Consider the following 24,533-nt stretch of genomic DNA (forward strand, 5'->3'; position numbering starts at 1 on the left):
TTTTTTTTTATAGTGCCCTCCATAAGTATTGGAACAGTAAAGACAAAATTGCTCTGTTGGCTGTGGAGTCAAGACATTTGCAAATATGATTAAAAGATGAATATGAGACAAAACTACAGAATGTCACATTTTATTATTAGCCGTTTCAACACGTTTTACCAAATAAAAAGAATAGCACTTTTAGAGTTCATCCCACTCATTGATGTGAGCATAAGTATTGGGACAGTTGAACATAAGGCAGATATAAAAGATTAAAAGCTATTATTTAGTTGCAGATCCCTTGCGCACAATCACAGCAGTGAGTCTGTGACCCATAGACATCACCAGACTCTTGGTCTCATCCTTTCAAATGCTTTTCCCAGCCTTTAATGCAGCCAATTCCAATTGTTGCTTGTTTTGGGGAGTTTCTGCCTTTACTCTCCTCTCCAGCTGGTGAAATTCATGTTCAGTCGGATTTAAATCTGGAGATTGACTTGGGAAATCTAAGACTTTCCATTTCTTTGCCCTTATAAATTCCTTGACTGAACTGGCAGGGTGTTTTGGGTCATTGCCCTGCTGCAATATGAAGCACTTCCCAATGAATCTGGTGGCATTTTCTTGAATATTGGTAGGCAAGATGGTTTTGTACCCTTCCAAATTCATTCTGCTACTTTCATCATACATTAAGTCATCAGTAAAGTTAAGAGGGCCTGTTCCAGAGGCAGCCATGCATGCCCATGCCATGACACCACCTCCACCATGCGTTACAGATGAGGCTGTATGCTTGGGATCATTGCAGTTCCCTTTTTTCTCCACATTTTTGCTTTCCCATCACTTAGATAAAGGTTCATCTTTGTCTCATCGGTCCATAAACACAGTTCCAAAACTCTTTTTGTGCTTTTTTGCAAACTCTAATCTTGCCTTTCTATTTTTGCTGCTGGTCAGAGGTTTGTATCTTGCTGTGTAGCATCTGTAATTCTGTGTCAAAGTCTCCTGAGGACAGTAGATTGTCAGAGCATCACCCCAGCTTTCTGGAAGTTGTTGGTTATTTTACAGACATGTCTTTTAGGATTCATTTTCACAGCTTTTATGATTTGTCTGTCATCAACTACTGTTGTTTTCTCAGCTGATCAGGTCGCTGGTGGTTTCCAAACTCTTGATTTCTCCATGCCCTTTGTTTTTGCTATAGCTCTAACTGACTTCCTCTTTTCTTTTAGCATCCAAATTGCTTGCTTTTCTCTCAAAGTCATCTCCCTCATCTTCATCCTGGTTTGTGTGTGTCATCATCGAATGCAAGATTCAGAATGCAGAAGTAATGGATATAACTGATACGACACATTCCCTGCTTTTAATATCTGAAGAATTAATGCAACAGGACACAGCTGATCGCTTAGAAATACCTGAGAGGCAACTGTTCCAATACTTATGCTCACATCAGAGAGGGATGAAAATCTAAAAGTGCTGAACTTCTTAGCTGGTAAAACATCTGTGTTGAATCACCCAATAATAAAATGTGACATTCTGTAGTTTTGTCTCATATTCATCTTTTAATCATATTTGTAAATGTCTTGACTCCACAGCCAACAGAGAAATTTTGTCTTTACTGTTCCAATACTTTTGGAGGGCAGTGTGTGCGTGCGTGTGTGCGCATGTTTATGTGGTTTATGAGGACACAAATTTGTATAATGACATGGGTATGATAGAGGTATTACAATATGAAGGTGGTTTATGAGGACACTGCCTATGTCCCCGTAATTCAAAAGGCTTAAAAAACATACTAAATGGTGTTTTTTTTTTTGAAAATCTAAAAATGCACAAAGTTTCCTGTGAGGGCTAAGTTTAGGTGTAGGGTTGGTGTAGGGCAATAGCACACACAGTTTGTTCAGTATAAAAACCATTACGCCTATGGAGAGTCCCCATACACCACAAAAAACAATGTGTGTGTGTGTGCTTAAGATCTTCTGAACATTTAGAAGCATGGGATCACTAAAAGTCAGAAGTTGAAAGCTAAACTCTCCATTTGCACTGTATAATCTAATTGCTTTATAGATACAATAAAGATGTTAATATGATCTCATTTGTGATGCTACTGTGTGTAAACGCAGCACCAGTGTGTGACTAAAAAAATTAGAATAAAAAGAACAGACATATCAACTCTTCTAAAGAAAATCATAGGCTTAATACGTCTGTCTGGATCCAGAGTTTTCTACCAGAAGTGTCCCTTCAACTTCTCCAGGGGTCTGTGAAGAACAATATCTTTAAAAAAGCGCATTATTTTCTAAGAAATCAATAGGAGTTTAACATTTTTGGCACATTTAACTTTCATAATAAAGTTATTAAAGGTTTCTAAGAAAATCTGACTGATGGACTGAAGACAGTAAAAAATGCTGTTCTGCATGGATTTGCAGTAGGTGATAAGGTATATTTTGATGCATTAGAGCTGACCAGTAAATTAATGAACAAGTAACACCCAACAGGCTGTAAAAGTCTTTTCAACTGTATAGATATTTAAATAAGATAAATATGAATAGCCTATTAGTGTTTGAACATTAAAAGTCAAGAATATGAAATGGCCATGAAAAATAATAGCCGAAGTTTGAGAAATCTTCCACCGCCTGAAACGCATGTTGATTACCGAGAACAGAGGGCAGCCGCACGCAGAGTTCAAGCAGTCAAACAATTAGTGCTGGTCCGAGCGCGGCGGGTGCGCGGCTCTGTGTGACCGACAGGTCTCGCCGAGCAGCCGTTGCAGCGCTAGCGTCCGTAGCAAGCTTGATTTCTGGGGGCTTCGGTGGGCAGTCAGGATGTTATTATCGCGGTCGAGTCAGCAGCCTAAAGTGGCGACCGTGGTTTAGATTCGAGACGCACGCAGCGGTGCGGTGAGCACGAGATCAACGCCATTTATAACGTAAGACAAATGTGGACTCTCGCGCACGCAGGGTGGGTCCAATGCCGCGTGACTTCTAAGAACAAAAGCACGCGTCAAAATCTGCATTTAAAACACGCCATTTTTGAAAGTAGATTAGCCATGATCTCTCATAAAATAACCGAGTTGTGTTATTTCTGTAAACTAATAAAATCCCATAGGTGGGTCTTATAAAACATGTCCAGGTCACATACAGTCTTAAAAATAAAGGTTCTTTATTGGCATCTATGGTTTCAAGAAGAGCCGTTAACACCCATGGAACGTTTAAATTCCAAAAAAAGGTTCTTTAGATGTGTATTTACATGTTCTAAAATGTTTTGTTTTTTTAAAGATCTGTCCACTGAAAGGTTCTTTGGGGAACCAGAAATGGATCTTCTGTGACAGGGGTTCCCAAACTCGTTCCTGGAGCCTCCCCAACACATTTTGCATGTCTCCTTTGTCTGACACACCCATTTCAGGTCTTGAAGATGCTACTAATGAGCTGATGAGTTGAATCGGGTGTGATTGATAAAGGAGACATGCAAAATGTGCAGTGTATGACATCACTTCGAACCCCCCTCACCACGTTTTTTACTTTTTCAAAAAGGTTCCAAAAGGAGGTTCTGGCCGTGATGCAGTGGTTCCCCCAAAAACCTTTCAGTGAACAGTTCTTAAAATAACTTTTTTTTTCTTAGTGTGAAGATTTCATAATCTGAAGAAACATTTTTCACTAAAAAGAAATTAATTTTTTTGCAATGGAGAGGTTCCATTATTCAGGTTCTTCATGGAACCATCGATGCTAAAAAAATAGAAAGTTTAAATATTCTACATCAAATAATGAAAACAAATTAAGACTAATTAATAAGATTAATTATCAGGCCTGGTTTCACAGACAGGGTTTAGACTAAATAAACATAGTTCAATTAGGAGTTTTAAGTAATTTTATAAACGTGCCTTAAGAAAAACATTACTGGTGTGCATCTTGAGACAAAACAAGGCCACTAATATATTTTAAGATCAGTCAGTGCAATTTTCTTACAGATTAAACTGCTCAGATTTACATTTTAGTCTGGGACTAGTTTTAAGCCTTTTCTGTGAAACCGGGGGTTAGTGCCATAAAGATTATTTTAATGACAATTAATTTTGTTTTATTTTTAGTTCTATTTAATAAGCTACAGTAAAACACATTCCAAAATTATTGTCTTAAAAGACTTAATTTCTTAAAAGAAAAATTTCATTTTGTGACATTACTTTTTTAAACTTTGTTTTATTAGATTCATGCCTTCACTAACTTAAATATCAATATATTGTTGCAGGCTAACAGGTGAATTTAATCTAGTGTTTTAACTACAAAACAGTCAAACAAACGGCTTTAAAACGTGTGTGCACACTACTTTCAGAGTACACTGCTTTTTCTCCAACATGGTAGCTGACTCGATGGGAAAACAAAGGTCAGAACTTTTAGGAAATGTCACTCATTTTGTCTCTTGCCACTTTGTGGCCTGTTTGGCAGGAGGGGACTTGGCCTGCTCCCGGTCACTGGGAGCAACGGAATAATGAATCACCATGGCAGCGGGGCTCTCCTCTGCCTGAAAGCATGGAGGCAGCCAGAGCAGCGCGGCGGGATGCTATTGTGGCTCGGCCTGCACTATAGGCAAACCAAGCAGGCAGGAGGTCTGTAAATAGTTACAGTCAAATAGAGGCATACTGATCAAGAATACAAGAGGTCTGCTATCCCCACGGGCTAGAAGAGGTTTTTCTTTTGCTTTCCTCATCCATCCCTCCCTCTCTGTCCTGGCCCCCTGATCAGATAAAACATACTGTAACAGCACTTAGTCTGGCAAATTGCCGATTGTCGCAAATTTTAGAGATGTCAGTCATTGTATTGAGGCAGCAGCTTAAGCTTGCTGTTATACTGAGGCAGGTGACTGCTAGTGTATGGACGTATATTAGTATTGCAGTAGTTCTTGTGTGGCAAAACAGGCAGTGGAGCAGTGACAATGATACGGGAGTTGGGTTGTGCCAATTGAGTGGTCTTACTGCCCCAGGTGAGGGCAGACTGATCAGATGATTATTTCTGAAGGGGTAAACAGCGTCTGAAATGGAGCCGCCGCAATTACCTGAGTTTCAGGTAATCAAGGTAGAGCAGAATAAAGGGCGCAGTCTGCGGTCCTCCACCTCGCCTCAGACTCCATTACCTGTTCTCTTTCAGACAGCATAATAAGAGCAGAGTAACCCTAACCAGACCCTCGGCAGGTAAATCTGGTTGTCTGTCAAGTTCATTGTGTCATGCAGCACAGATATGGTACCACTAGTCTGAAACAAGACCCCAGGTTTGTGGTTTAAAGAATCAAAAAGCTTCAAGATTGAGACTTGACCCCAGATCATGGATAAACTGTCACTTGTGTGTGTGTGTGTGTGTGTGTGCGTGACCTGAACATCCCTTTAAAGCTTCATGATTGCAAATCCCTGCAAGAGTGTCTGTGTATGAGGATGAGAAAGTCAGTGCCATGCATCTTGAATGTTATTTACATTGTAAATTTATTATGTGCATACATTAACAGTGAAAAGTTTGGCATAATTATGATTTTTAATGTTTTTGAACGACATCTCTTAAGCTTTTCAAGGGTGGGTGCATTTACAGTAATGAAGTAATACAGTAATATTGTGAAATATTTGCATCTAGTCTTCAGTCTCATATGATTCTAATATGCTGATTGGGTGCTCAATTGTTATCACTTATTATTGGTGCTCAATTATTAACAATGGTTCTTTTATCATCACTGTTGAAAAATGTTTTTACTGCTTTTTACTGCTAATATTTCACAATATTGCTGTTTCCACTGCATTTTTTTTAATTAAATAAATGCAGCCTTGGGGAGAATAGGAAACTTTTTTCAAAACCATAAAAAAAAGTGTATTATTACACACTTTTGACCAGTAGTATTTAGTATTTTTTTATTTTTTCTTCTGATGCTTCTCTCAAGGTTGGAAACATTGAGGATGGACCTCAGGGATAATTGCTAATTACCTTTATTATTCCTAGGTCATGCACACTCTTTGAACACTATTCCCTTTTTCTCTCCTCCATTAGCCTTTGTTGTCTAATTTTTTCAATGGTCTTGAAAAATGATAAAGCTTCCCTCATCTGCTCCAGTTCTGCTTAATCCCCACCGAAACTGTTTTAACAGTGCTTACCAATTGGATGCAAAAACACCCATGAGAAAACGCATTTAAAGCATCATATTTCATCAGTTCAATCACTATTTTTAGAGTGTTTTACAGTATGAATGTTGGTTCATTTTAGTTAGGTCTTGAACATTTTTCACTGCTTAAACATTAGTGAGAAGAACTATAGCAGCATCTAGATTTAACTAGCACATCCTCTTTTTTCCCTTAAATTATGCTTAATACCTTAAATTTGTAAAATATTACTAATTTGGCATGAATCAGTTTTTTATCTAAAAGTGTGGATCAACTTTTGGTTTTGAATCTACAACCATTTAGTTAGTAGAACTTTAATCATTAGGCTATACATCAGGTCAGTTTAGATTCATTTCACTTTGCACAATGGTAGTGTGTTTGTGTGTGTGTCTTGTTCTCAATAACATGCATGTGGTTAAGTAAATCCAAGCTGTAGATTTACATACACTGTAGAAACCCATGAAAAAATCAATAAACATGCACACAACTACACCCACACAAATACTTACGGGCATAATGCCCATTGGCCACAGTGGGGTGTGTGCCACCCTAAACTCCATTCAAACCAAGAAAGTACCAAATGGCACTACGCAAGAAGAAGACTTTGACTTCATCTCATGATTAAGAGGTTATTATGTGCTAATGAACTGCCCCACGGGGCAACAGAATGTTCTGGCTGTTTTTTTGTACCCTCACCCGCTGGCACTTCATGGGAAGCATCACAGAATTACACGTTAGGCATCATAATTTGGGCTAATTTACAGCCTTTGATTTTTTGGCAGCTCTGACCAACCAAAGCCAGAAGAGGTGAGGTTTTACCCACCGGCCAACAGCAAATTGCAGTCAATTGCAAATGGTGGAAGGGTGATAGAGAAATAAAGTGTGAGAGAGAGAGCACTTAAAAAAATAATAAAATAAAATCAAAAATGGTGAACGGAAAACTTACAAATATAACTTCAGGTTTCAGCACTAAAAAAAAAAGGCTGACTTCCTTTAATTGCATATTGTGTGAACAGAATTACTTGATTTTATGCCCTAACCCTTACCAAAAACAATTGAATGAATTCAGGACAAAAATATATAAAATACTTATTGTTTCCTGTTTCTATTTTACAACATGGAAGTAAAGCTATTTTGTGTGAATATGCGTATCTATAGCACGATTTATACGCAGAAACTGACTCTGGCGTGCATACGGTGCTTTGCCGTGCATATAATACGCAGTTTTTGCGTGCATATAATACGCTCATACCCCAGACCCCTAAGCCTACCAATTGCGTATCATATGCACGCCAGAGTCCATTTCTTCGTATACATAGTATGCCAAAATAGAAACGGAAAATCGTGCTACTGAAACGCGCGATCATGAGATCGGGTTAGTACATTTAAAATAAATGGAAGCGAATGACACCGGATGCCGCGCACATTCAATTTACAAATGGCCCGCGCCCGCTCTTGTTAAAAATAAGGTGGACATTGATAGGTGGAAAGAGTTGAGACAGTGGCTGCCTGTCCTGAATCACTGTTTGACCTGACGTTTGAAATATGTATATTCTGGTCTGTATCATATTCTGCTGCTAGACTAAAAACATATTAGTAGCCTAACAGACCAATGCTGTAAAGTAAAACCTGGTGTAAGAAATTGTTTGCTGGAAGTTTGACACATTTGTAAGCCACACCTTTCAGCATGTTGGATTTCAGCACCTGGACAGCTCCAGGCGCGCACTTACTGTTTATTGGTCGGTATGACATTGTAAAGTTTCGTTTTGCTTTAATCTTTTGCACTTTTCACATCTGTGTATATTTAAATCTTGCCACTTGCTTAAGCTCAACTGTTTCAGATGCCTGTTTAGTTGAGACCTTTTAGGCTTCTGCTCGCGAATGCAAAATAGTATCCTGGGTAACTACAGAGATGCAGCTGCGCCCTGAAAGCTGTGAAATCCAAAGAACAATTGAGAGCTCTGTTCGCCATCTTCTCGCCTTCTCCGGGCTATTTGCATAGTCCGTTCTGGTTGACTGACTGCCATAGACCTTCCGGGAGACCTCTTTTGTCCGTTAATCAGCAAGTGACAGGGGGACAACTCTCAGGTGACGGGTCTCCCTTTAAGGAACGTGATGTAGAGGAGACATCGAGAGATTCCAATGATCCAGTGATCGCTCTCGGTTTGAGTCGACACTTATGTGACTATCTAATCCTGTTCTGAAAACGTTTTAAAACCAATCGATATTTAAACCCACGCGCACATAATTGTGGACATAAGTGGCATTTTTATAGCAATATACACTGCTGTCAGCTCTTGAAATGTAGGGTATGCAAAATAATTAGCCTACTAAATTATAGACGTGAGGCTATTTAGACCTTGGCTTGCGGTTTAAAAAACCCATCATATTTTGAACTAAGGATGTCTGAGATAATAAAAAAGATATATATTTATTAAATCTAATTATATCAAACACGTGCGACAAGTTCTAAAAATGTTATCTTTCTCAAAATTTCCAAGCATATTTTTCAAGGTCAGATATTTTTGAGCCACGAATAACCAAAAGTTTCTCGAGTTACTCGATATGATCTGATCAAAACGTAGCCCACTTTTTCTTATAGAGTAAAAATACGTGACATTCACACAGTAATTAAGGCTTTTGATGATATTTATTTATTCTTGTCTAATAATATTAAAATGGTTTCCTGCATGTTGGTTACGCCACACGGACAAAGGTTTTTCAAATAGGCCTATTATTTATTTCTAAAAAACAATTTTTATTTCAAGAATTCCATCCTTTAAATTAGATTTTTATCATCAACAGTCTCAGGAAAACTATTCCTAAAAATAATTACCTTTAAACTTATTTTAATTCGGATGTGCATTCAAATAATTCCCAATTCCATAAAACGTTTACAAAGCAGCTCAAAGACTGTCAATGCTACAATGCTCTTTCTCCAATAGGCTATTGTAAGTCTCCCAATAAGAGAGAGAGAGAAGTTTATTTCAGAAAGGGTAAATATTTAGTACTTAAGCGCCTCAGATCTCACAATCTTATTGGGTGAGGCTGTTTTGGATGTTCACAACTTTCAACTTCATCCGCGAATGTTCCAACCAGGAACTTACCCTCTCGTGCACCTGCATCGCCTCTCATTGCCTTCAGGAATTCGCTGATGCTTGTAATCAGCTTTGTAAGGCCAATGAGTGCACGGATGAGCGACACTTCCCAACGGCACAGTGAGTCGCGCAGGCCCGCTGAATGACAGTCAGCGTGGGGCGCCGTTCCAAAGCCGCCACGCTGCCAAATTCCAACAGAGTCTCTCACAATCACTTCGCCGCAGGCCCCCTCACAGGCGGACACTGGTAACAGGGGAAAGTAAGAGTGTGTGCATGCGGGAAAAGAGACCGAGAGAAAGAGATAACTCGCTTAAAAATGCCTGGGTTTCCCAAATGCGCTGAGCAGAACTTTAGTCGCACCTAGTAGCTCACTTAACCTCTGCACGTTTCCTATAAGAGCATCGTAGAACGTAAATGCGTTCGTAATTTAACCAGAGCCTCGGACCACTCATAAACCCATTACGTGCTTAAAGGGATCCTTCTCCTTGCGTTCAATTAGTCAGAAACAAAGACACACTTAATAAATTATGCATTTAGCTCATTTTTGAGTCATGAAAGATTATCTTATAAAGCAGCAATTGCAGCTATTCACATACAGTAAACAGCACATTGGTTTGACAAACACGAAGATGTTTTGATAAAGCTGACGAAAATGAATCAATTTTTGTTTCTGGTTATCTAAACGTGAGAGAAGAATGTTGAAAAGAAAGCTGTCCCCTAAAATATAATATTTTGTGGAACGTGTTAGCACAGTTTTCAGGTTTTATTGAGTAAACATTTAACCACGTCTGAAACTACTGTATAGCGCATAACGTCTCGTGCCTCTTGGAGGGTTTGTGGATTAGGAAAAAAGACTGCGAGATTGTTAAACATGTCAACGTGTAATTGCACGATAAGGCCCTCGCAAGGAATTTATTGGCCCAGTTGCTGTTTCTATTCCCCGCTAATCTGGCGCCGCACATTCGTCCTCTGCAATCTGTCTCCGTAATCTTCCGTAGCAGAACGGCAACCAGCTTTTTTTCTGAGGAGGCAAGAAAATATGCAGGGGTATGATAAACCCGATGCTAATTAGGAACATTTAGGACAGTGAGTGCAAAGGATCGCCGGTTTTACAAATGACAAAATACAAGCCCATTTTTGACAATTTCACTTTAGAACATGGTGGTGTAAATGTGATAAAGGTCTGCATGGCTGTTATAGATTTATTGGTGAGATTTGCGGATGTATTCTTTTTCTTCTGCCAGGAAACGGTGGAGGTGAATAGGGTGAGGTTTGCCAGTCTGCTGGACGGGTGCCCATGCTGGGCTCACTCTTTTTGGTTCTGAATGCAAATCCGCGTTGCTATGAATAGCAGTGTTGTGTATTGCCCTATCCTTGTGATGCGAGAACAGGGCTTATATAAAATAGCATTTATTTAATTTTTAAAAAAATTGCATAAGGGAAAATGTGTATAAAATGTGTAATGTGTCGTCTTAACCGTAACTTAAACAGCTAAAAAAACATGCAAATGTTTCGCAAATAGGCTAGACGTCCTTGTTTAAAATAAGCGAGTTTCGTTATTTGTTCGTAAACTAACCAGTTTTTGCTAAAGACATTCATGTGAAACTTCGTCGACATTCTCACGGTCGTCTGCGAGGTAAAAAAAAAAAAAGGTTCAGAGACCTCCCTGAATCCTGCGACTTGTTGCGAGAAAGATCGTGCGTCACGTCACTCTTCCGGTGGGTGTCATTGTAATAAGAATGAGACTTGTCGCTGACCCGGGGGTTCAGCTTTTAGGGTTGTTTAATCCTCCTCTCTCTCTGACACAAAACACTCTCTGCCACGCACTCTGCATTCATCTTAATCCCACTGACACCCCACGGAGGATACGAGCAACATTTGCTTGACGGCCCACCAGTGATTCAATTATAAGAAAATTAGGTTGTCAATTTTAGTAAAAAAAATTAATAAATAAATAAATTAAGCCAGAAGGAGAAAAAACTGAATTCTTCTTAAACTGCATATCAAAAGTGGAAATAAACTAACATTTTTAATTCCATTCATGGGTTTAGAACGCAATTATTCCATAGCCGGTAAATATAGTCACGAGTGGCTCGCGGGTTGCCCAGGCGGATTTAATTGAAGTGGAGCGTATTTAAAGCATATGTCTGCACAATCCGGGGCTCACGGGGAAAAAAACAGGGGTTGGTCCGTTGAACAATGAATAATGTAGTTCGCTCTCTACTTGCTGTTCGTCGTTTTTCATTGGACACTCTTTATTTTGAGAGGTCTTGAACTTTGACCTCCATCAAGACACAGCAGCAACGTCACGGAAGGCTTCCTAAATTAAGAAAAATACAGAAGGTTTCATTACTGTAAAATATAGCTTTGTAAGCTTTACCGCGATTACAGGTGCTTCAAAAGGTTCCTCAAGCGATGCCATAGAAGAACCATTTTTGGTTCCACAAAGAACCATTCAGTCAAAGGTTCTTTAAAGAACCATCTCTTCCTTACCTTTTTCTCTGAAGAACCTTCTTTCACCACAAAGAACCTTTTGTGAAACAGAAAGGTTCTTCAGATGTTAAATGTTCTTTATGGAACCATTTAAACAAAAAGGTTCTTCATGGCATCGTGAAGCACCTTTATTTTTAAGAGTGTAAAGCAGCTGATCACGCTTAACAAAAATAGTGGCATCAAATAAATAGTAATTATCCAACGATCTGAAGTAGTTTCATTTAGACAGACACGAGCTTCAAGCCTGAGTGGAGAGCTCACAAGTGTCTAAAACTCATTTAAAGAGATCATCACTCAAGTAAAATATTTGATACATTAGGCTTTCCCTTCTTTCTACCCGATTACTGTAAATGTTCCTTAATTTCCGTCAAATGTCTAATCTAAATAATTTGCTAGAGTAAATGTTATAGCAATGTAATAATGGGAAATTCTTTGAAAATAAAAATGTGATTATAACAATAATTATAATAATTATAACAATATATCCGTAAAGTGTCTTATAAAATTTATTTTAGTTTTCTTTTAGACTCAACTGATAGAATTTTCAGCAGATCTGACATAGATATTTCAGTTTCTATATTGGTTATATTTTTATATTTTATTTCTGACTGCCATGCTAAAATACGTATTTATATTTACACCTATATAAATAAAATAATCATCTGCTCAAAATGTTTCATATTTAAAAATGTGTTCTTGCACACTGTTCTGTCCCAATGTATTTAAATAAAAAAATGCTTAAATTTGATCAAATAGACAGTGCAACTAAATATGCCCGGTTTCGTTGTTTATATAGACATATAAACGTTTTCACACCGGAAGATGAACTCTGTTTCCATCTGCTTAATCGCGAGTCCCATGGGATAAAAAGCAAAACAACACAGCAAACTAACTTTCCAGAATCAGAGCAAAATCAGTGAAATTTATTCTCACATCAACGCAAAACGTTTTCCTTTTATCCTGGCAAATTCGAATTATATTTACAAATGTGTATCAATCTTTTTCTGTGATGTATTCACAATGTACAGGGAAAAATACAACAAACAAATAAGGAATAGTTCAAATACAGTAACTCACGTGTTGACAAATCAAAGTGGGATCGAGAAATCTTAGAAAACTTTAAAAACGTTGTCATTTGACTATATTTTACACTTTAGCACCCACTCTTTTTCATGTCTAAAACACAGTCTCTCTGACTCATTTTCTCTCTCTCACATACACGCACAAAAGAAGAATTAATCCCTTGCAAATGTGTAAAGCTCACGCATATTGTGTAATTTCGGACAAATTATTCAGACAACATCCCTTCAGTTTAAGTATTATATTTAAATAATATCACCTTCAAAATTTACATGAACAGACATTCTGTACAAAAAAGGTAGTTATGCTCTAAAAGAGGTAAATATTTGGTTATTTGAGTCTGAATGCGAAATCTGTTCATATGTGTGTCAGTGGAACGGTTCCGTTTACGCTCGTCGCGGAACTTTGATAGTGCTGCGGCACAGCGTGAAGTCTGCTCTGAACTGACGGGTCCCCTGCCTCCGCCGCCGGTAAATACATGCTTATCATCTCTCGCAAGTCTCCGGGGCAAGGGGCTCGAGAGTGAGCTGTAACGGGAGGACTTACGCTCGGCTCTGATTTCACCAGCGAGCCCAGCGTGCCGATGGCCCCAGACGAAGCTACGCTGGAGTTTTGGTGTTGCGCGTAGGATATTCCCCCATAGGCTGACGGCGAGGCGCTCATGTAGCTCTGAGAGTTTGAGATGGGGCTATACTGGAGAGCCGTCATTTCGTAGCGGTGCATAGGCTGGGGATTGTGTGGATGGTGGTGGTGGTGGCCGTGGTGGTGATGCGCTCCGGTGCCTGGGTGTTGGCTGTAGGCGAGCTGAGCCTCCTGCATCATCGCGGCTGCAGCCGCGGCCGAGTACGCGCCGTTGGTCCAGCCGTTCATGTGCGCGTAGCTCGCTGCGGTACCGCCGCCGTGACCCACCGGACTCTCCAACCTCTGGCCGACCCCCACCGCACCCATTCCCAGACCCACGCCGCCTCCGCCACCGGATCCGGCGAGCAGGCCACCCGCCAAAGAGTACTTGTCCTTCTTGAGCAGCGTCTTGGTCTTCCTCCGGGGTCGGTACTTGTAATCCGGATGCTCCTTCATGTGCATGGCGCGCAGTCTTTTCGCCTCGTCAATGAAGGGTCGCTTTTCCGCCTCGGACATGACTTTCCACTCCGCTCCGAGGCGCTTGCTGATCTCCGAGTTGTGCATCTTTGGGTTCTCCTGAGCCATTTTTCTGCGCTGACCCCGAGACCACACCATAAACGCGTTCATGGGTCTCTTGACGCGGTCTTGGTTAACTTTGCTGCCGCCGTTGAGTCCCGTGTGGCCCGTGTTTGTGTTAGTCTGGGGTCCCGGGGAATGCAAGTCCGTTTCCATCATCATGCTATACATTCACCTGGCTTTAACTAATTCAGCTCACACACAGAAACATTCACCCGTTCCCTGGCAGGCACACACGTGCAGAACCTCTTAATAACAAAAGAGGCCACTGGAACAGGATCGGTACAATCCAGACAGAGGATAGAGAGTAACTTTGCGGCTGCTCGTCTCCCTTTGTTTTATTCTAACTTCCTCTCGGGGTGATTTTCACATCCAGTGCAGAATTGTCTTTGAGCTACTTTCGGCGGTGGGCTTGAAAAGTTAGTGGGAGAGCGGCCATGTGATGCGCGTTGACAAGGAATAAATGAGTGAGAGAGAGCCAATGGCGTTTGAGGACGAGGCAGATTTGCATATGGCTCGCGGCCGGTCAGGTGACGCAGCGCGAGCGCTACTGGCCCAGCTGAAGGGTCTTTCTGCGGCGCGCGGAAGGTAAACAGTTGGCTACAAACCACTGCTGACAAATGTTATTTGGGGTAAATGATCTCCAAATGATCGTTTTCGCTGGAATAAACAATAAATCAGTGATTTTGAAACGCCGGAGCCTGAACTTTTAACAAGCAATGATTTTTATTTTCAAGTAAGTTTGCATATATGGTTTTCTATCAGAAAAAAAAATATATCGTTAAGTAAACCACAATAATTAAATTTATAAACGGTTTCAGTTATTTTAACCATAACACGTAAAAGTTTATTCGTTAAAAAGTCCCAAATAGGAAAGAGATAAATTTCTCAACAAACAGACGCGTCTTATAGAATACTTTATATATAGGCGACCTATTGTCCGCACACACAGTTTCTCGGTATCTTTTCCAGTATTTATCACAGTTTTCCAGTATTTATCACAAGTCCCTTTGAATAAATTGATGCCACAGGTGTTTTCCTGTTGTGACGGTTGCTAAGAAACAGGTGCCTCACACCCAGTGCTTGTACCATGTGTGCCCTTTTGTCATCAAGTGCAAAGAGGGGAACAGCTAAAATTGTCAGTGTGCAAAAAAACAGGTAATTGGTGTAACCTGCCAGTTATTTTTCCAACACTGGAGTCAGCGCTTTTTTCATTGGTAACTGAAACGTTGATTTACTGCAATATCACAACAAGTATGAAGTCTGAATTCATCCCAATTAATTAAACAATAACTATAAATAATGAAAAATAATCCTCTATTCAATTCGACATCACTGGAAAACAAGGTGACAAGATCGCCCACATTAATGAAGCCCATTTTATAAGCATTACACGTACTAAAACGTTCACTGCGCTTGTTTTGACTTGACTGTCAACAAAAGGTGCAGATAAAAAGGCAAAATATAGTCACATCGTTCTCTACATTAATTTACAGACTGTGATCGCCGTCTACTGGACGCAAATATACGAAGCCCCCCAACAAGTTCCCTTTTCTTTGTACTGATTTTACAGTTTAATCACACTTTATATGTTATGGAAAATCAAAGGATCACAGAGAAACTTGGAAAATGTTGTGAGGTTCTTCAGAAACCCCGTTCAAACGTGAAAAGGTGCATGATATTGAGCTGAGGCGTTGAGGGAGTTGCAGGCGCATCGCTCAGATTTCACAGAAGAGTTGCTCAGAATATCTCCATTAATTGTGAGCTGAGGCGAAAAATAAATATCGCGGAGTTAATGTGTTAATCATCATACCCATCAGAGAAAGTGGAAAAGGCGTTGCCATAAGTCAATTATGCGGTATTTGTAGGATAACACTACTGGTTTAACGATGGTCTCCAGATACAGTCCATTTAAATCAATAAAAGAAGGACTAACTGTAAGTGTACATCGAGAAATAAAAGTGTGACTCCGATTCAGATAAAATGAAAACACTTTTTTTTTTTCCAGCAGTCCAGATGAAAAAATATAGATCTAACATATATATGTAGGTATATGTTGGTATAGATAGATAGATAGATAGATAGATAGATAAAGAAAAGAAAAAAAATTAATTTAACACAACAGAATTTATTATATTGATTATTAATTTAATAATGATAATAGCAATGCACATCAGATTTTCTACTTGTGTAATGATTTATTTTGAATCGGGATTGACAACAACCGATATATAGGGAGAGAAAACCTATGTAGTAATAGATAAATGCTAAATAAAAAAAATATGGAAATCACATAAGCTTAGTGAACTGCAAGATTCCTCTACCCTGATCTGAGCTTCACAGCACTAAAATCCTCGTGTGTAGGTCTGTGCTCCAAAAGCTCAGTAAGTGGCGTTGCTCTGTTATGTCCCGACTGCAAAGTGAATTAGAGAGTCTCTTGAACTTTGTGAGAGCGAACAGGGTTTAAAAATGGTCAACATCTGTCAGGTGCGCCTGTTCTTGCTCTCCACCGCGTTTTAAACATAATTGGACAGGAAGGGAGGGGAAACTCGAGCAAGGGCTGCGTGGGGGGAGAAAGGGCTGTCTCATGCACATATTTCCAGCTTCATTTGAAATTTTCAGACTTATTTCCGTATGATTTACACGTTGACACTGACACTCTGAATGGAAGAGGAGGATAAAGGGACGGGGGGATGCTAGGGTTGTGCTCAGGAAAAGAAGCAAATTTGCACATGTATGACCTTCACTGAATCAACAATCACACAAAGTATGTGACATCTATTTTACACATTATCTCAATATAATCTCAGTTTATACAGGTTGTCCAGAAGATTTCCTAAATGCACAAGGCGCTATCCTAGTACAAAACTACTGGAGTCCATTATAAAGCATAGAGCAAATGTGTATTAATCTCTTGTATATCTCAAAACAGTAGTGAAAGAAGCCAAATACACTTGAGGTAGACACTATAATACTCAATCTTAATCAGATTCTTTCACATAGTGCAAATAAGACTGGAGCACATTAGTGCTGATGGATTATTATGTGTTTTCAGCAATAGTGCATGAGCTCAAATGTACCAAATCAATGCCTTGAGAGGTGGGTTTCATACTTTCATATACTGTGAGATGCTCCTTTATGCTGCTTTAATGTTTTCAACAATGCACCAGGTATAAGGATACCTGCTTACACTGTAAAAAAAAAGGTTTACCTGATGCTCACAACTTATAGTTTATTCATCTTAAAATGTGATTTCCATTATTCTTTATTTCAGCTTCCTTGCACTTTTTGTGTTCTTATATTACTGGCTCTGCTGAAAGTAATCTGCTTTTCTATTATAAAGATCTCATTGATTTACATTACAAGCTATCAGAAGTTGATTGTGCTTTTAGGCTGTATCAATATCAGAAACTGCTCCAAATTGCATACTTTTGCATATTTTCCCTATTTGATACTCAAAAAAACACTAAACAAAAAACACTAAAAATGTAAGTTTTTTTCACAAACATTCATGTCATATGACTTAAGATCATGACTTTATCTAGTGGAATGAAGAAAAAGCATAATGTTTTAACCATTTTTGTCCATACAATGGCAGTCAATGGGGTCAAAACAAAGTAAAGAAATACTTACAGTTTTGGAACAATATGAGAGTGAGTAAACGATGACAGAATTTTCATATTGGGTCCCATATAACTGTCCCTTTAAGAATTTAATTAATTAGTTATCATAAGCCATACATATGCTAAATGTGACTCTCAGGGGGTACAACAGGATAAACAAATCAAGGGAAAAGATGGAAACACGTTAACACACACACACATACTCAGTGTTGCTTACGGACTGGCCTTGAGACCAAATTAGCAGCTCATCAGAAGATCAAAGGTTGTGCAAATGAACACACACACAGACTATGATCACTGTATGGTTTTCCGCCTGCATGCGCACATCTCCCTGCTGTTAGCACAGGAATCTCTAAGCCCACAGTTGTCTCCCACCACAGTCGGCTTCACAGGATCAGCTGAAGCTTCTAGAATCAACATGTTAGCGCACCACGGGGGCTAATGGTATCAAAGGCATTCTTTTTACAGCAGATGGCTTGCTTAAACTTCCCGTCACAGCTGCTGTCAGCTCTACTGTATGGGCGGAAGGTAAAATCCCAACGCCTCAACTATACAGTTAATAGTTCTCCGCATGGAGTCGGATACATGCCATGGTATAGCTGCATGAGCGCTTTAAGGATCTTTGAAAACCATAAAGAAAAATAACATAACATCTTAATATGATGTGCAGTGGCCTCTATGAGAATATAATGTGTACACATGGAAAGAATGGGTTCATATTCAGTAGCAGCACTCCTTTGAATCCTTAAGATATTTTGTTTGAGTAAAATTAGTTGTGTTTTAAGACTGATATGGTAAAAGGAATCATTCAGTATGAGGAATGTGACAAATAGAGCATTGTAGGAATAGTTCACCCAAAAAAGATGTTAGATGAGTTTGTTTCTTCATCAGAACAGATTGGAGAAATTGTGCATTACATCACTTGCTCACCGATGGATCCTCTGCAGTGAATGGGTGCCGTCAGAATGAGTCACAAACAGCTGACAAAAACCTCACAATAATCCAAAAGTAATCCACACGACTCCAGTCCTTCAATTAACATCATATGAAGTGAAAAGCTGCATGTTTGTAAGAAATAAATCCGTCATTAAGATGTTTTAACGTTAAAGCAGCTTCTGGCCTCCAGTGGAAAAAGTCAACAAATCCTCTGTTGTCCTATCACATCAAAATCCACCAACATGTTTGTTAATAACTGTTTTGGACTGTTTTCGCTTGTAAACGATGCTTGATCTGTGCAAATTTCTCTACTGATTCAGATGAGATGACTCATGGACTCATTTCCCTGGAGGAAGCGTTATTATGGATAGCAGATGTGTATTTTAGGTATTTGTTTGTTAAACACATGGCTTTTCATTTCACAAGATGGTAATGGAGTCATGTAGATTTTTTTGTGGATTATTGTGATGTTTTTATCAGCTCATTCTGACGGCACCCATTCACCAGAGAGGATCCATTGGAGAGCAAGTGATGTGATGATACATTTCTCCAAATCTGTTCCAATGAAGAAACAAACTAATTTGCATACATAAAAACATCAAACAAGAAATTCACGGCTAATGGATTATATTCCAAGTCTTCTAAGTCCATATAATGCGGCTTGGATTTGTGCTATAAATTGTGCTATAAATGACTTCTTTGGTGCTCCACCGAAGAAAGAAAATCAGATGGGTTTAAAAGAAATGAGTATGAATAAATGATCAGTTTCTGGGTGAACTAGTCAGCCGACTTTGCAAATCGACGGGTGAGAACCAGAAGGGCGTAAGTGACATTTTTGGTGAAATGTAGATATATACATCAAATGAAAGCTCTTAATGAGCTCTTTCTACTTGCAAAATTACTGTCATCCATGAGTGTACAAATTTGTATGATAAACAATTGAAATCAGTACACAAAGTCAGATCAAACTATGGTAAAATTTTAGTTTTTTGTTTTGACTCTCCTGTAAAGTTGGTGAAATGTCACTTATGCCCTTCTGGTTCTCACGAAATGACTGATTAGTCATTTTAGCCCAACAGAATGAATACAAGAACACTACACAGATATCGCCACAACTATTTAAAATAACGTCTCATACTAGCAGCAGTATGTTAACAGTAAAACTTATACAGTAATATCGATATATTCATAAATAAAAAGAAATATATAGTTTTTGCTTAACATTGTGCAACATAAGTTTGTAGGCCTTGAGTTGACCCATAAGAATCATTTCATAATCTACAGTTTACATCTGTTGTTACATCACATCTATGTTCAGATGGTAACCTAAGACCAATTTCTTTAATTGATCATGTCATTATTAAGGTTCTTTAGAATAATTGGAAAAATGCTTACTTTTCTGGGACAAAATGTCTACAGTAATCCAGCACAAAAAGTCATTCAATAATTCACTAAGACATCAAATCTGTAAATGTATTTAAACATTTTTCTATTCTTCTTCACTCTCCACAATTATTGATACCCAATGAGCATAATGAGCAGTCAGCAGATTTCACTCAGGTTACTGTGTTAATGTCTACGCTTACAGTATTCAACAATGTCAGCTTGCACCCAATTATGCCCAGGCATCACATGGTTCATTAGAGGGTTATGATGGTGTCATTCCGATGCATGTTTGACAAAGCACAAGTGTCTTCATACAGGGGTTTTGTGGCTCACGTTGTAAAATAAAGAAAAGAACAGGCTTTTTGCTCTGCATAGCGGTTGCCATGCACCAGTAAAGAGAAAGAAAGGTATTTCTGGTTAACCACTTTGCAGCTGGGTCTTTTTAGCTGATGTACTTTTGTACGTTTTTGCCACTGGATGGGGTTCCAAAGGTGAATTAGAAATGAAATAAGGACTGCATTGTGTTGTGTTTTAGGGTAAAATGTCTGTGAACTTAACAATGTCCTGCCAGAAAATTACAAGTACCTTCAGTTTTGTACGGCTTTCTTTCTAACAGTGGTCTGAATGTACTCGCATTTGAATTGAAATGTATCTGGAGGTGCGAAGTAGCAGTGTTTCTTCAGTAGTAAACATCAAAGATGCCTCAGATCAATACCCCACTTCTCACAGCCATAGCGTGTTATTACCCATAATCCCTCTGTAATCCATGTATAAGGGTCACCCATCCTTGTCCAAATAGCTACAATCTCATTACGCCTCAAATAAAACTTTCCTATTTATCTACAGATTTCAAATGAAACTAATAAGGCTCTAATATACCCCTCACACCCCCTCCTTCTCTCTCCTCTCTCTCTGCCATTCCAAAACCCTAATTATATTTCTCCCTATCTGAAAGCAATCAGTGATTGTGTGTGCCACGGTACAAAACGTGCTGACAATACCAGCCAATGGCGCAAGTGCCAGTGCAGCTGGACTAATTAAATTAAATGTGATGCTGCCCTGCCACTGCGCTGCTCAGTGAGATAGAAATGAGCCAGAGCAATAATGAGTACTGTAGTCGAGCAGGGAGGAGGGAGATATTGTACTGGAGACCGGACACTTGCAGTGATTTTGAGATGTGCTTGGTAAAGTACCTTAGTAATATGCATATATCATTTTGTTGTTGTTGTTTCAGAAATGTATAGAAATAATTTGCAGCATTATATACAGAGAGAGAGATTTCCTGCCATATTCCAATTCCCATTTATCTTAATGGTGACTCTTATTGGATTCTCATTACTATGAAAGAGTAACTTTTTATTTCAATCAGCAAACATTAATAGCAGTTTAACAAATACTACAATGATATATTGTTACTTTAAAAATATACACTACCGTTCAAAAGTTTGGGAAATATGCTTTCTTTCTTTCTTTCTTTCTTTCTTTCTTTCTTTCTTTCTTTCTTTCTTTCTTTCTTTCTTTCTTTCTTTCTTTCTTTCTTTTTCTTTTAGAAATGAATACTTATGTTCAGTAAGAACACATTAACCCCCAGTTTCATAGACAAGGCTTAAGCCTAGTCCAAGACTAAAATGCATGTCTGGGCTATTTCAACTGAAAGAAACTTGCACTGAGTGATCTTAAAATATGTCAGATTCATTGTTTTGCCACAAGATGCACACCAGTAATGTTTTTATCTAAGGCATATTTATAAAAGCTACTTAAATGTCCTAATTGAACTATGGCCAAATCCTGGCTTAACCTAAGCCCTGTCTACAAAACCGGGCCTAAATTGATTAAATGTAACAGCAAAGATATTTATAATGTTACGGAAGATTTCTAGTTCAAATTAATGTTTTTTTTTTATTACTTTGTATTCAGCAAAGAATCCTGAAAAAAAATGATCACTGTAAAAATATTAAGCAGCACGACTGTTTTCAACATTGATATTAATAATAAATGTTTCTTGAGCAGCAAATCAGCATATCAGAATGATTTCTGAAGGATCATGTGACACTGAAAACTGGAATACTAATGCTGAAAATTCATCTTTGCATTACAAGAATAAATTAAACTCCAAAGTATATCAAAATGATTTAAAATAGTAATATTTCACAAATCACTAATTTAACTTGCACATAAGAGACTTTCAAAACCCCAAACTTTTGAATGGTTGTGTATTTCTATCATTGTCATTCTTCTTATTATTATTATATTTGGTAGGTGAGTTATTTATCATGTGCTTAAGTGGCATGAAAATAATGCCATAATGCAACAACAATCTTACAATTTCATGTTCATATTTAATATATTCTTACTTTCAGTTTTTACCAACACCACCCTATAAATTCAAAACTCTCTAAAAATAAACAATGCATATAAAAGTCATTAGACAAAATGAAAGCAAAAAAAAAATCAAAGCTTAACTTGTTTTTTGAGAGACCCATGCTAAGAAGAAAAAAGCCCAGCTGGACTATTAAACTGTGGTGAAACGCGGGCGGCAGCAGCAGTGGAATCTGGTAAACGTGTGTAAAGCTGCTAATCTTATTTAACCCTGCCCTGTAAGCCCTGCAAATTGGACCTGACACGCTAACAACACTCGTAAAACAATCCTTAGCCTCAAATGTCAGACCTCAGAGGGAGCCCCTGACCTCAGCTCTGTCTCTATCTATTACTCATTTTCTCTTCTGCTCATTCTCTGTCTTTCAAGCATTTTGTACACTTGCCAAACTCTCCCTCGCTCAAACCTGCCACCTCTCCCTACATCTTTAGCATTTCACCCTCAGTCCTCCCTCTTTTTTCTTCCCTACCGGCTGGAGTGGAACTTTCAGTGGACCTCTTTCTTTTCTCTTTCGGCAGAAAGGGCAGGGAGGAGACAACTAGACCCCCCGTCTGATGCTAGTTTGGGCCCTGATCGGATCCCAGCGGGGCTAAGTGTGAGCCGCTCAGCAGGACGGCCCCTCTTCAAACTCTCCACCTCTTCCTTTTCCTCTTTTTAGTCTCCAGACATCGTAAATGAGGTCATCTCTCCTGGTCCATCCAGGCTGATGCCCAACGGTGCTCAAAGCCAACCTCTCACTACCTGGCCTTTCCTTCCCTTTGTTTTGTCTCTCTCAGAGGCTGTCCATTAGTCCCTTTAGTCTCTCTTTATCTCTCTACCTGTCCCTCTCTCTCTTTCTCTCTCTCTCTCTTCATAAATGATTTCCTATGTTACCACAACTAAGTGTAGAATCAAATGTAGAAAACGATCAATCGATTTTAACAGTCCACTTGCATTTGAATAACAAGAGACTATATTTATCAAAATTAGGCTTTGATCATATTCAATTAATAAATGCAATAATATTTAAAACTTTAAATACAAATCCAGTCTAATGACAGAAAATAATTGAATGCTGAATGCACTCTTAAAAATAAAGGTAATTACTGGCAAAGGTTCGATGAGGAAACTTTAACACCCATGGAACCTTTCCATTCCAAAAAAGGTTCCTTACACTGCCAGAAAAAAGGTACAAAAAGCTGTCACTGGGACAGTACCCTTTCAAAAGGTACCAATATGTACCCTTTAGAGGTAAATGTACTTACCTTACCTTCAGTTTTTGAACCCTTTTTTCTGAAAGTCTATAGTGGTAAAAGTTTTTTTAAAATCTTCACTGAAAGGAAATCAAAAATGGTTCTTCAATGGCATCACTGTGAAAACCCCATTTGGGAAACTTTTATTTTTATGAGAGTACAGCCACAACTAAAACCAGATGATATCTCTGTACAGCTCAAGTTACATGACATGAAAACCCAAACAGTTATTCATAATTCATAAGCATTTACTCCTGAAAATGAAGGTTGTGTGTAAAGGGTTAATTCTAAGCTCCACTTGCACCTGTTTGCTTCTACACCTGTATTCAAAAAAAGAGAAACCATTGAAGTATGAAGAAAAAAGTTTGAGCCCACAATAAACTGGCTAAAAGCTCCAATAAACAAAATCACATACACCTTGAAGACTGAAATCTTAACAAACACAATGAAATTTCCATCTCATCTCTCACAAAAATATCACCATAGCGTAAACACTTCCTGTATTTCGTAACATTTGCATAAAACCGAGTCTGACAGTAACTCTCCCTCTTCCTCTGTCATGGCTGCCGTGCACTTTTCTCTTGACATTACTCCTTCCTTCTGAGAAGCCGGTTCACAATTAACCCAACCCCAGAAGAGGTCTTCAGATAAACCCCTTTTGTCCCCCCTACAACTGCCCCAGCATCGACCCACCTCGGGCGAAAAAAAATCCATGCCCCGTACCTGCTGCCCTTTTGAGGAGGGGGGCCGGAGGAAGGAGAGAGCTCCTTTGTCCTTCTCCCCATCTCCACTGGAGACAGAGGGGTGGGTGGGGACCCTTTGCTCCCCCCCATCTACTCCTCATCCTCCGCTTCGTCTCAAACCGCTTCAGCCTGAAGAACCACAAGTGAGGTGGACTAAAGCCCAGCGAGGTGCGCTCTCTCCCAGCGTGCACTCCTGCCTCGCTCCCCTGGTCCTCGCAAACTAGGCTGGTTCAGTCCGGGCCCCAGCCTCTTTAGGCAATGGAGTGGTTTATTTAATTTG

General features: G+C 39.1%; 1 protein-coding gene across 1 annotated transcript; it reads right to left on the minus strand.

The window, feature by feature from the left end:
- Positions 1-13,116: 13,116 nt before the first annotated feature.
- LOC306874248 (transcription factor Sox-1b-like) lies at positions 13,117-14,127 on the minus strand (the record flags this gene model as incomplete). Its single annotated transcript, XM_079424151.1, has 1 exon — positions 13,117-14,127. The coding sequence occupies one exon, from the start codon at positions 14,125-14,127 to the stop codon at positions 13,117-13,119; it is 1,011 nt and encodes a 336-aa protein (XP_079280277.1).
- Positions 14,128-24,533: the final 10,406 nt, after the last annotated feature.

Source organism: Barbus barbus (genome assembly GCF_936440315.1).
Source record: "Barbus barbus genome assembly, chromosome: 8".
NCBI classification, from domain to species: domain Eukaryota; kingdom Metazoa; phylum Chordata; class Actinopteri; order Cypriniformes; family Cyprinidae; genus Barbus; species Barbus barbus.